The sequence below is a fragment of the Tenebrio molitor genome, chromosome 9 (genome assembly GCF_963966145.1).
Source record: "Tenebrio molitor chromosome 9, icTenMoli1.1, whole genome shotgun sequence".
Lineage (NCBI taxonomy): Eukaryota > Metazoa > Arthropoda > Insecta > Coleoptera > Tenebrionidae > Tenebrio > Tenebrio molitor.
The window spans coordinates 8973440-8986191 of NC_091054.1; the positions used below are offsets into that span (position 1 = coordinate 8973440).

Genomic DNA, 12752 nt, shown 5'->3' on the forward strand with positions numbered 1-12752 from the left:
TGAAGTGAATCGCTGTAATTTAATTCTTAAATTTGTCAACTCCAAACTTGGATTTAATTTAAACCTTCGTTATTTCAATATTACAATAGTTAAATACATAACCTCACTTTTTAATTATCAGTTTTTTAAAATGCTGCGAAATTTTGCGGTAATTCTGCGAGGTTTCGAAGTGAAATTTAGCACAAATGCACACAAAATATCGGACATTCTTCCGAATGACGATTTTAAGACCAGATTATTAAAAGTGGCAGTAATCGGTGTACCCAATGTCGGGAAAAGCACATTTATTAATAATTTGATGGACAGAAAGGTTTTCTGGTATATATTTTTTGGGAAATTAATAAACAGAATTTTTTTAGGTTTGTCCAACCTCGTCAAAAGTTCACACAACAAGAGCAAAATGCCAGGCAATTTTCACCGAAGGGGATTCCCAAATCGTTTTTCTTGACACGCCGGGTTTGGTCAGTTTAAAAGAACAGAAAAAGTATTTCGCCAACAAATCAATTAAGATATATTCTCATTATTTGCTCATTGTAGATTTAATTTAGAAAAAAGTTTTCTCAAAGACAGTAAATCCAGTTTACGCCAAGCTGATATAATCGGGGTGATTCACGACGCCAGCAACGTATGGACTCGGGAAAAGTTAGATATCAAAGTGATTCGATTACTTGAAGAAAATAAAGACAAACCTAGTTTTCTAGTGTTCAATAAAGTGGGTAATATAACCTCATTTTCTCGGTAACACAATTTACGTCCTTTTAGGTCGACATTATAAAGACGAAACGAAAACTCCTCGACTTGACTCGCCTGGTAACAGATAACTGCGTCAACGGCAAACCGATACCTGGTCGCAAACCCCTTCAACAACAGGACACCAACGTGAGGGGCTGGCCCCATTTTCAGGAGATTTTCATGGTGTCCGCTTTAACCGGCGATGGTCTAGACGCCCTTAAAAATTATCTGATTGAAAAGGCGAAACCTGCAGAGTGGCTGTTCCCCTCCGAGGTGTGGTCAGATCAAACGGCGCAAGAAATCGTCTCAAAAAGCGTCAAAGCCAAGTTACTCGATTTTTTACCACAAGAAATTCCCTACACTCTCCGACCCGAACTCGAATTTTTCGAAATCGGGGAAAAAGGTGCAATTGCATTATTGTTTTGTTTTTAACGTGTAAATTTGGATTTTAGGTCAGATTATTACTGTGGTTCTAGTACACTGTCCTAGTGAAAGAATCGCCAAACTGGTGGCGGGCGAGAGTGACGGCAAGCTGCGACAAATCACGGAGAGCCTCCAGAAGGATTTACAGGACACTTTTCATAATTATGTAAGGATAAAAATTGTTCTGCAATGGCCGCAAGAATAAAATAAACAATGTAACAACTTGTAATTAGAGATAAGGTCCCCAGCCTATGTACATCTGGCACAAATTATCAATACTCATAGCTTCTTTTATCAAACTATTCGTTTGTCCCTCCACAGACAACGGAATCGACAGCGACCTGTCTCTGCTTTTTACGATAATTCCTTGTAGCCTAAGCTGGATATTTTTGACGTGATCCAAAGCCTGCAAGAATCACGTTTTAATTTGCGTCACGACGCCCCACGTCGATTACCTGGTCGTTCGTTTTCTCTGCAGTATTGTGGATAGAGGAGGAGACAATCCTAGGCCACGACACTAGAGGATCGTACACGAACGGCGTGACTATAGACATGAGAGTGTTGGCATTTGTCCTCAAAACTCGAAGAGTGCAAGCGCACGACTTCCTAAACAGTCCCTCGACCCCCAGAGGCCCCATCGCCGCCACCATATTTTGGGTGAGCCTGAACGGCACCCTCTCCGGCCACTCGAACGTTTCACCCTTGTTGAAAAGACAATTGAAGTCGACGTGAACGGCGTCTCCGCAGACCGAATCGAGCAAAATATTTTCGCCGTGTCGATCCCCCAAACCTAGAATGTACCCCACCATGGACATCACCGCCGTGGTGCGAATGTACGCGGTCCGGGCAAAAAACCAACTCTACAACCAAAAACTTTTCACTCGATCCTCCAGATCTCGGAAGAGTTTCGCACCTGCGCGTCCGGGAACGTCCTCTTGAACCACTCCCCCAAAACCGGAGGGTGCTTCGGCAGGAAGACTTTCGTGAAGATTTCGCGTTTCTTCGCGAGGGGATCGCGAGTGGTGCAACTCGCCTCTTTAATTTCTTTCGTCGACATTACGCTACCTACAACTCGCTTTAGTTTTGTTTTTGCGACCGACGCCACCCACCTTTCTGTTTGTATAGGCCGTGCAGGACGAGCCTCAGACCGACCAGATTCGGCACCCATTCGATCAAGCCGCACTCTTCGTTCAACGGCGACACCGAGTACAGTCTTATGCAGAGACGCCTCTGGCGCGATTCCGACTCCCGCGACAGCAACTGGTTGACGATGTCGTTGAATTCCATCAGTCGGAAGTCTTTTCTTAGGTCGTCTTTGGGTTTCAACATTTGGATGTAGCTGAAACGAGACGGTGAGTGGCGCCCAACACGGGGCACGGTACTCACCTTTTGCCGTCCGAACCCTTGAAGGTGATCTTTCTGGGCTTCTGCAAACTCCTCAGTATCGTGACTTCCTCTTCGACGCCCACGATGTGCACGTAGTGGTTGGGAAATGGATTGTGCTTCTCGCTGGAAAAATCCGGGTTTGGCAGCACCAACTTCTTGAATTTGTACGTGGGGATCATGATTTCGCTGAATTCCGGTTTGTTCAACAATCTACGACACAAAACGACACCGTGTGGGTTACACCTCGTCGCCCTTTTACCTAGGCAGCGTCCTCAGGAGGGCGCTCACCGTGGTCACTTCCACATCCGATGGCACGTCTTTGTTGCACAACTCGATCAACTTCTCGGCCAGACTGGTGAAATCCTTGACCAGCTTCGTCATCGTGTTGGTCTTGAGTTTGGGATCATTGAAGATCTCCACGCAGCGCTTAGCCCTCACCGAGTAACTCGATTTGATCACGGAAATGATCACCCACAGGCTCTGCTGGGGGTAGTGCAGGAGGAGCTTGATGATGATCGACTTCAGTTCGACGTACACCTCTTTCAGGGGGTGGCAGATTCGGGAGACTATCTGCGAGAAGGCCGTCAGAAAGACGTACGCGGGCAGTGTCTCCAGAGCGTGATCGACCAGCTTCGTCATCTTGATCAGATTGTTCTTTCTCTCGTCGCGGACCGAGGGCTGGGACACGTCGAAGAGGCGCGTGCCGTAGTCGAACCAGATGGACAACAGTCTGGGCATGGACTGGTACACGTAAGCGGTGCCGTAACGTAGCGACTTGCAGAAGTAGCTGATCATGAAGATCTGCATTTCGCTGCCTTTAAGGCTGTCGCGGTCCTCGTCCGAGAAGTTCTGGAAGCGTCTGTCGTAGAATTGGGCCAAATTCACCTGAAAAATAATTTTTACAGCTTTTCGGTCCCCTTTTTCGAAGACCAAAGGACTAAACACTAAAATGAAAAAAAAAAACACCAAGGTTTTGTCATGCATCACTTCATCATATATTTACGTGTCTCAGAAATAATTACATTTAATTTTAACCAGTGACAGATCTGAAGAACAACAAAATTGTTATGTAATGTACGATTTTTTCGAAATATAATTTTCATTTCAGTTTTTTATCCCCCCATAAATTAACGAGCTGTCTATTTTCAAGTTATTTGACCCAATGACAGTGGCCGTGAAATAATCGTTTTTGTAAAATAAGCGCAAAACATTGTGTTTTTAGAATAAAGTTTTTTCGCTCTGTGGCCGAGGTAAAGAGGATTACATTTTTAGTTAGTTTTGTCCGACTCCACAAGACAGGTGTTTACGTGTTGATTCAGTGAGTTAGAATTTTGTGAAAATGCCGCGGTTTATTTTCGTATAGTGAACACATAGATATTGTGTTGTGTTGTGAAGCGTGCGGGAGTGCTCCTCGAGCCCAGGGAATTTCCGTGCGACTTGTGGAGGTACATGAAGGGCTTGGTATATTCGATTCCAATTGATACAATTTCAGTTTTACGAGAACGGGTGGAAAATGATGCTACAACAATTCGCAAGAACAGAGGTATGCTGGAAAGAGTGGAAGAATTATTTCGCCGGCGCCTTCATTATTGAAGTATTGACAATAACGGCGGTCATTTTGAACACTTTGTCTAATGATTAGTGATTACTCTTATTACTTCATGAGAATTTTTACGGATTAATACACAAATGTTAGGAGACATTTTGTCATTGTCATAGATATGGGTGATTCATTAGGGTCAGTTTAAAAGATTTATTATTAAAATTGTTTTCATTTAGTATCTACCATATGATTCTCTTTTTTCTCTTCCACCCTTATCATAGTAGGTCACAGTAACGGGCGCAGCAGTTAGCCGCTGTGCATAAGTTAGCAAAAAAACAAGTGAAAGTTTTCTTGCATTTGTTTTTTCTTCTTCGTTTTTTAATTGGATAACCTCAATATTTAGGAAAAAAATATATTTCAATATTTTGTTTCCATGAACGAGTTCTATTACCAGTTAAAATCAATGTACTTATTTCTGAGACACGTTGTACATATTTTTTTAATTTTGTGGAAAATAACTCTTGTGGTCTCTTCAGCGCCCTTATCTACGTCAAAAATGCCGAATTCGACGATTTTTTCCATTACATTTAAAATGAAATTCAAAATGGCGATCCTTGTTGTGTGTTGCCATGGTGATTTTTCACAGCATTCGTTTCGTTGCGAACCTCATTATTCTGTCAAAATCACAAGATTTTCGATTTAAAATTATTCGATAGTGTAAAAAATAGTGTACGTGTCACGAGACTAAATAGTCTTTTATTTGTTTTTGACAATTCTTTTTTTTTTTCAATGTACCTACCAGACCTGTCTCCCACTCCTTGTACATCTCGTGGGCCTCCTTATAATTGGCAGTCTTGATATCGGTGTCAACGTTGGAAACCGCGTCGTTGTAACGAGCTATCAGCAGCTTGGCCTCCGCACAGATCTTCCTCTTTTCGAGGGGCAACGCCGCGATCGCCTCTTTGGAACAATCCGGCAACAACACTTCCAACCCCCTTTTCAAAGTGGTGAGCGCCTGTTCGTGCTCCTCTCTCATCCAGTGCAACTTGCTCTTCTCCACGAAGAGCCCCAGCGGGGCGTACTCTTCCGATTTGAGAGTGTAAGTGTAGCCCTGTTGGTGCACTCCCGTGGCCCTCGCCGTTTGGGCACTCAACAACCAACTCTCTCCCAACAGCGCGTTCAGAAGCGGAACGGCGGCGGGAACTCGCCCTTCCACTATCCTCTTGGCCTGCTCTACGGCCACTCGACGCAGACACAGCAACGGTTCGACGATCCTGACCGACTCTTGCACCACTTTGATCCTCAACTCCCACTCTTTGGTCAAGTTGCTGACGACGCTCGAAACGAAAGTGTCGTCGTTGGGTTTCGAGAGTATCTCGAAAGTTGCCCTTTCGGCTTGTTGCAACTCGTTCAAGGCGTGCAAGCGCGAGATGTAGCAGTATCCGTGTTGGTAGGCTCCTTCTTCGAGACTGGCGGCCCCCAAGAAGTCCACTTGTTGGCTTTTGAGATTCAAGATTAGGGATTCGAAGAGGGCGCGATCGCGATTTTGGAAGGCTAGGAGCGCTCTGCCGATCTGCACCCCCCACGAAGAGTTCTCGCTCAGTTGAGGCTGTTCGAGGAGGTTGTCCAGGTCCTCGTACCGGCCCAGTCTCCACAGAGGCTCTGCTTGCATCTCCAGGAGCATATTTTCGAATTCCGGCTGTCGGTCTAGCGCCCCTTGGGCGAAATTCAGAGCGGTGTTGACGTTATCCAGGTCGAGGTAGCACTGGACGAGGCCTTGGAGGTGGTGGAGTTTGAGGGGTTGGGGTAGGCGTTCGTAACAAGCAGCGGCGTCGGACAGTTTTCCCGATACTTCCAGGGCAAGGATTCGTTGTTCGATGGAGGGTTCGGTGGCCTGGAGGGCTGTCACTCCGGCGACGCCGTCAGGTTCGTCCAGTTGGGCGTAAATCTAAACACGAAGATCTAGATCATGAAGCAGAAGAAAATCACTCACCTCGGCCAAGAAGGTAAAATGATTTGACGCCGTGTGAGAGTTTTGCGTGATGAAATCTTCCAAATACATCAACGCTCTGGGGTATTCCCCGCAGTGGAAATTGCACTTGGCCAGCTGCAACTTGCAGAATCTGTCAAGAAAATTCTTAATTTTGGCAAAAGTTTGATCGGTGCGTCCGCAAGCGCCCCGTCTCCATTGCCACTCCCTGATCCAGCGGTCCAAAAAATCCAAGATTATGAAGACCACGCGCGTGCACTGCGTTTGTTTCACTTCTTCGGGAGTGACGGATTCTATCGTCGGGGACACGCTCGGAACGGGAACGGGTCTGATCTGGAACAGTCGTGCCGTGAGGGGATCACAATCGAGCGGAAAAATTACGTCGAGGAGGTTCGGGTCTATTGTCTTCTTTTTGGTGAACGAGTTGGTCACGGTTTTGATCTCGACGAAACACTTCTCTCTGTTTGCCGAATCCGCGATGATGGAGTGCAAGAGGATGTGGGGTAGGAAGTGCATCAGGATCCTGTTGTCTTGCTTCATTGCCGGCAAACAGGGGTTCAGGACCATCTGGTGGTCCGGCGACAGCGTTGCGATCAAACTTCTGGTCCAACTAAAACCAGATCTCGTTGCACACGTCTCTCTAATATTTGATTATAATCTTGCAAATTCAAAAAACATTTATTATTGTTGTTTGACTGGTCACACAAAACCTAAAAACCATTTTACATAATCTTATAACGAAAAAATGTCTCATCAACAATAACATCAAAGTCGTCTTTTTATTTGTGACGCAAGTCTTAGTGTACAAAGAGACGAGTGTTTTGGGGGTGTGACAGGAAGGACAACAATTCCTTTAGTTATTGACATTTTGTTTTAGATTTGTACGTTTAATAAACGTTCATTTTCCATACTCGAAGTCATAACCTCAAAATTCCCAAGACGCAAACCTAACTCCGATAAAATTTTGACGTTACAAAAGCACAAAATGGTGGATGCGCCGGGATTTTAAAAACAAAGTTGCATCATAATACATCTAATGGAGAAGCTTTTCCTGTTGGATTTAAACACCAAAAACAAGAAAATCGTACTTACTTGTAGAGCCACGACTGAAACGAGGCCCCCTGCGAGCTCCCGTAAATGGGACTGGGAAGGCTAACTTCGGGGGGCGGCGACACGATGTACCTCGACTTGAGCAGCGGCAGCATCAACTGTTGCTGACTTTCGGGGAACTGCTTCCAGAGGTCGTTCTTGGCGCTCGTCTCGTCCGACGAGATGTCGTAATTTTTCAAGATCTCCTGAATGGCGACGGCGAACCTGTCCATATTCTAAAACAACACTCGCACACTCAAACCCTCGACTCTCGGGTCAACTTACGACTGTGTTTTTTTCGCCTTGGAGGGCCTTGGTCAGCTCGTTGAGAGCGCTCAGGATGAAAGCGTCGTCGTTGATGAAGAAAGTGAAGTTGCGCCCATCTTGCGCGTATCTTCGGGGCAAGTGTGACGGTTCCACCGCCCCTAGCTCGCCGATCACCTCCCCGCAGGCCAGTTTCAAAGCTGGGTCCTTCTCGCGACAACCCAGCGTTAAAATCTCGATCAGCTCCACGATCACTGGGTCTATACCGTTGTAGCCTAAGATCATCCCGTCCAACTCCTCGCGGTTGCTCTCGATCAACAGTTTGAGCTGTTTTAGGCTCCTGATTCGAACTTCGGAAGTTTCGTGAGTGAGATATCGCAAGTACGCCTTCATCTTGTCCCTCAAGGAACAATCGTCGAAGGTGCGGAGATGCTTCTTGATCACTTGCACCACGCAAGCGTCTATTTTTGGGTCGTCGATGAAAAACAAGTCTTTGATTGATTCTTTGGTGACGTCCTCGTTGGTCACCACCAAGTACTTGAAAATGTCGTTGATTTGCTTCGGACAAGACTTGATCAGGGGCAGAATCGAGACAAAAATTGTTGCCAACTGAGGAGCCAAAGACTCCACGTGACAACTCTTGATGAAGGCGCGCCACACTTCACAACTCAGCTCTGGGAAGTCCCCACAATCGGCGGTTCGAAGCATCGCTATGATCTTAAAGCGTAGAGGTCCAACATACTTGGGGCCCATGTAAGTCAAGAGATCGGCCAAACTCAGCAGGATCGAGTTCTTCCTGTTGGTATTCTTCGCCATCAGTTTGAAATCGAAGTGCTGCAAGATCCCCAAAAGCCTCGACTGCAAATACTCTTGCACGTTCTCGCTCTTCTGTTGGTTATCCTCGCTGGCCAAGTATCTCAACGCCAGCACAACCTTGTCCTTCTTCTCGTGGAAGTTGAGCAACAACTCGTTCAGGATGACCCAAAGATTGCGCTTGCACAGGTCCGAGTGTGACAATCCGGTGTTCTTCTCCAGGTACATCGTGCAACATTTGAAATCGTCTTTGGTGCCGTTGAGGAACACGGTGAGGAAGATGCTGCCGTAGAGTCGCGCCAAAAGAGCCGACACACCTGAATTGACCATCAGCGCCATCTGCTCGATCAACTTGCCGACCACCGGGGCTTTGATCACTTTGGAAACGAAGAATGGGAGTAAGTGTTGACACTCCCTCATGACGAAATCTTTGGAACTGTAGAACTCCAAAGTGACGGAGATTTTGCACAAAGATGTGGTCAGTGAAGAGTCGACGAGAGATTGATTGATGACGCACAGATGGGCGATTATCTCGCAGATTTCTTGCTTGTAAAGCTTGTAAATTTGAGTGGTGGTGGTGTTGTGGGTCTCCGCCAGCTTGAAGAATTTGTTGACGGCAATCAGGGAGTGCTTCGAGGTGGGCACCATGATCAAGTAGATCAAGATTTTGACGATTGGCAACACTGTGTTATCACATTTTGTGCCGCAAATCTCTTGTACGGTGTACAAGATCGTCTCTTGTAGCTTGTAGTCGGACTGCTGCAGCGACCTCTTTGTCAGCTTCGTCAAAGTAGCGAACAACACTTCGATCACTTCAGATTTAGTCTCCTCCGACAAGATTTTGTTTTCTTGTCCGCACTTCACCACTTTCGGAATAATCTCTCCGAACTTTCGCCTCACAACTTCTTCTTGGTCGCCGCTTTTCTCCACCCAGATCCTCGCCACGTTCCCTGAATAGAACTTGAGGATGTGATTGGTGCAAAACGGCAACACCTCTAACGCCGCCATCTTGAGTTCCGAGTCGCTGAAAGTCAAAAACTTGAGCACGCTTTTCAAAACTGCCCCAGTCAGCGTTGACATATCCAGATCCAGTTTGGTAAAGTTGACAGTGATGACCCCTTCGGTGAATTTTCGCGTAAACTCTTCGATCTTCTTTTCTTTCTCCGTGGACTTGGGTTGGACGTTGAGGTGACACTTATCACAAAAAATCTCCACCGCCAGTCCTTTCTCGGGATCCACTTGGACCACTTTTATGAAATCCGCGGCGGAGGTGCAGATCACGTGCGGCAGGACTCGAGTCACCTCCTTCAGGATGTCGTCGTCTGTGGACGACAGAGCCGGGAGTAAAATCTCCGAAATGATCCGATCGGTGTTGTTGAAAAGCGTGAGGATGTTCGGGAGGTTGTTGATGATTGTCTTTTGGTTTTTCCTCTGGCTGCAGATGTTCATGAAGGTGACTTCCATGTCGTGGAGTTGGGATAGTTCGAAGAGACCGCTCGAAATTTGGGCGACGAATTTGTTCAAATACTCGAAAGCTGTGTCCTTCGCGGTGAGAAACCTGGTCGAGAAGGTGCAAAAGTCGTTCAGTTCTTTTTTGTATTGTCTGTAGTCTACTGTTTCGAGATAGTCTTCTTGGCTGAGGTGGGTCTGGGTGAAGACAAAAGCGAAAATGTCGAAGCAAGTGGTGAAGTTGGGAGGGTCGCAGATGAAGGAGAGATTCAGGAAGAGTTGATAGATCAGGGCGAAGTCGATGGTTTTGTCGCAACTGTTGAAGTGTTGGTTCAGGAGGGACAAAGTCTTCGTGAAAAATATGTTGCCCTCGACGAAGATTATGTTAAAAGGTCTGTTCATCTCGATTCGAATTTCAATGAGAAGAGTCGTCAGTGCGATCATGAACTCTAAGAACTGTGTAATCTTGCAGCACTCTTTGCAACTGGTGTTGTCCCAGCTTTGCAACAATATTCTGTAAAAGACCTTCCATTTTGTCGAGTCCGCGTGATAAATTCTAAAATGGCCACCTTCTTGGGACAATTGAACGTCGTGTACATCGTCGACGATTTGACTCTTCAATCCGCACAACACCGAAGTGTCGTAGTCGATTAATCCGCAACTGACGAAACTTTCGAAATCTTCCGCTCTGTACAAAGGTCGCGTTCTGTGCCTTTTGCAAAACTTCTGCATCTTCTCTGAAGGCATTTTGTTGAGATTCGTGGTCAATAAAAATTCGCTAATTTTAAGAAACTTCTCATTGGACAAATTGAGCTCCAAAAACTGGAGAGTCAGGAGCTCAAACTGCTCGAATTCGTTCGACTTCACAGGAAACTTTTCGTTGTAAACTTCGTAGACTATTTGTTCGAAGAACGAGGCGAACAAGTCCATCTTGTACTTGATGGCTACGTCGCAATCATCCATTTTTGTTGCCAGTTCGGCGTAGATCTTCAAAATTTCCAGTTTTACAGTGAACGGGCATTCAGACAGCAGGAACAGTAAATCATCTAAATTGCGACTGGTAACGGAATCGAAAGTTTGAAAATCGAAATTTTGGCTCAAGATGCATTTGATAAATTTGAACAGGTTTAGTAAGAAGCTTTGCCAGTTTTTTCTGCTGATTTCGATTGAAACAGGGTCTAGGTTCAATTTTTGGTTCAAGTCTGTGTACTTGATGGGGACGAAGACGTCCAAGAGCAACGAATCCCGTCGAGATTCTATGAATTTGGTCAGGCCGTGCAGCGCCTGCGAGTATTCTTTGGTCATCTCATCGTACACATGCAACTGGGTGTTGGATAATTGGTCCAAGACACATAACTGTATATCTACATAAATATTATGACTTTTACTTAACTTTTCGCAACTTAACAGATAAAAGAAACGGCCGAGAAACCACGTCGTGAACGATTTATATTTATTTGCCACCCGTTCGTAATCGTCAAAACTGATCGCGGGGTCTCGGTTGTACACAAAAATGTTTGAGAAATCGCCGGATTTTATGATTTTGGCCAAGTGTTCTAGGCTCTTTTCTGACGGTTTGGTACTCATCAGCGCGGGGATGGTCTCGTTGAAGGTTTCCCATATGGAAAACGCCGGGATTTCTTCCATTATCATAGGTCTGACATAACCTTGAAGTCAACCCAAAATTTGACTTTAATCGCAGTTTAACATTAAGGCACTTACTTTACACTTGTCGAGGATGAAAAACAAATAATAAACGTAAAACTAAATATTTATAAACACAACAGACAAAGGACACAACACATTTTTGACTTTTGCCGCAACTGGCAGGTAAACAACGTGAAGTTGGCCACAGGACAATTTGAATTTTCAAATTATTGAAGCGATAATGCTCGTTGGAAATTATTTACAATGCCTTGACATAACTTTACATGAGTAAAAAAAATAATAGTAAGTCGATCTCGTTTGTAACAGTACCCTACGGGCACATTTGTTAACAAAGTACATTCAAAATAAACAGTTGGTAGCATTGCTACATACCAAACCTGCCACCTACCAGTGCCATCCAACTTGCGCAATTCAAAAAAAAAACGCACATTATCATAAAAAATATATTCATTTGCATTATTTACAACATCAATGCTTTTTCCGCGAGTTTTTGTCCCTAACTTTCAACCGCTGTCTCTTCATTTGCATCGACTTCTTCTTCTGTTTTTGCTTTTCCACCTTGTTTTTCATTTGAAACACTTTACTCTTTTTGACTTTTTTCGTTGCCTCTTTTTTAAGCAACCTTTTCACCTCTCTTTCCGACTCAAATTTCTGCTTGACAACACTATCTTCTTTACATTTATTTTTCTTAACCCTAAGTTCCATCCCAGGCACCTCCTCAATTTCTTCATCACACGTATCTTCATTTTCCAACCTTGATTCTTCACATTTCACTTGATTTGCACCTATCCAGTTGCTTTCCTTTGCTATGTTGTTTGTAGACAATTCCTCAATTCTAACGGTGGCGTCGTCTTCTTCATATTCTTCTTTCAAGAGCGTCTCCAATTCTGGAATGGGCCTATGGGACACCACCAGCTTCTTGTAAGATTCTTTCGCCTCATTTTTTAAACGCTTGCGTTCCTCCTTCAGGTCACGTTCGAACTTCTCGCGTGCATCTTTTTTGCGCTGAAGCTTCCTCTTGTGGAAACCAGTCAAGAAGTCCCTTCAAATCGCAAAAGAACACGTCACATGGCGATAAAGTAAGGTTAACTATTGCTAACAACACGGAACAGTCACGACCTTCATGCATCAACACGCACAAATGCGACAAAAATTTCGACTTACCTACGTTTCGCCTCGTCGAAAACCAAATGTACCTTGTTCGTGCGATTTTTCTTACTTTTGTTGTGGTTTTTCTTGACAGTTGAACCTGCCGCCATCTTGACTTTCTTTTGTTTTCTTTTTTGCAATCAAAAGTAAATATTTCTCAACGCCAGGTACGTGTTCATGACGTGGGAAAATGGATTTTAAAAAATAAGTGTTAACATTTTGCACAATGTAGGTGATGGGGGAGGT

General features: G+C 44.9%; 3 protein-coding genes across 4 annotated transcripts; 1 reads left to right on the plus strand and 2 right to left on the minus strand.

Annotated features, from left to right (window-relative positions):
- Positions 1–75: 75 nt before the first annotated feature.
- LOC138137920 (GTPase Era, mitochondrial) lies at positions 76–1384 on the plus strand. The gene is made up of 5 exons (XM_069057534.1): positions 76–310; positions 360–484; positions 538–712; positions 763–1135; positions 1185–1384. Exons 1-5 carry the CDS (start codon positions 131–133, stop codon positions 1358–1360), a joined length of 1029 nt encoding a protein of 342 aa, XP_068913635.1. The 5' UTR covers positions 76–130; the 3' UTR covers positions 1361–1384.
- Positions 1365–11636, minus strand: LOC138137911 (serine/threonine-protein kinase ATR-like). 2 transcript variants are annotated; one of them, XM_069057513.1, is made up of 11 exons: positions 11412–11636; positions 7449–11356; positions 7167–7399; positions 6078–6684; positions 4884–6032; positions 2801–3426; positions 2542–2751; positions 2265–2494; positions 2069–2220; positions 1611–2015; positions 1365–1561 (listed from the first exon to the last, which is right to left on the minus strand). In XM_069057513.1, exons 2-11 carry the CDS (start codon positions 11340–11342, stop codon positions 1385–1387), a joined length of 7683 nt encoding a protein of 2560 aa, XP_068913614.1. In that variant the 5' UTR covers positions 11343–11356; positions 11412–11636; the 3' UTR covers positions 1365–1384. The 2 variants fall into 2 exon arrangements, with proteins under 2 accessions (XP_068913614.1, XP_068913615.1); XM_069057514.1 differs by having other exon boundaries at positions 6078–6407; positions 6456–6684; positions 7449–11636.
- A 150-nt stretch (positions 11637–11786) lies between these two features.
- LOC138137924 (nucleolar protein 12-like) lies at positions 11787–12682 on the minus strand. The gene is made up of 2 exons (XM_069057539.1): positions 12522–12682; positions 11787–12399 (listed from the first exon to the last, which is right to left on the minus strand). Exons 1-2 carry the CDS (start codon positions 12614–12616, stop codon positions 11826–11828), a joined length of 669 nt encoding a protein of 222 aa, XP_068913640.1. The 5' UTR covers positions 12617–12682; the 3' UTR covers positions 11787–11825.
- Between the last annotated feature and the right edge of the window lie 70 nt (positions 12683–12752).

Coding starts and splice junctions, on each gene's coding strand:
- LOC138137920 (XM_069057534.1), top strand. CDS start 131: ATGCTGCGAAATTTTGCGGTAATTCTGCGAGGTTTCGAAGTGAAATTT. Junction 485..537: donor AGTTTAAAAGAACAGAAAAA/GTATTTCGCCAA, acceptor TGCTCATTGTAG/ATTTAATTTAGAAAAAAGTT. Junction 713..762: donor GTTTTCTAGTGTTCAATAAA/GTGGGTAATATA, acceptor ACGTCCTTTTAG/GTCGACATTATAAAGACGAA.
- LOC138137911 (XM_069057513.1), bottom strand. CDS start 11,342: ATGATAATGGAAGAAATCCCGGCGTTTTCCATATGGGAAACCTTCAAC. Junction 6,033..6,077: donor ATTTTACCTTCTTGGCCGAG/GTGAGTGATTTT, acceptor CTTCGTGTTTAG/ATTTACGCCCAACTGGACGA. Junction 3,427..4,883: donor AGGAGTGGGAGACAGGTCTG/GTAGGTACATTG, acceptor ATTATTTTTCAG/GTGAATTTGGCCCAATTCTA.
- LOC138137924 (XM_069057539.1), bottom strand. CDS start 12,616: ATGGCGGCAGGTTCAACTGTCAAGAAAAACCACAACAAAAGTAAGAAA. Junction 12,400..12,521: donor TTCGACGAGGCGAAACGTAG/GTAAGTCGAAAT, acceptor TGCGATTTGAAG/GGACTTCTTGACTGGTTTCC.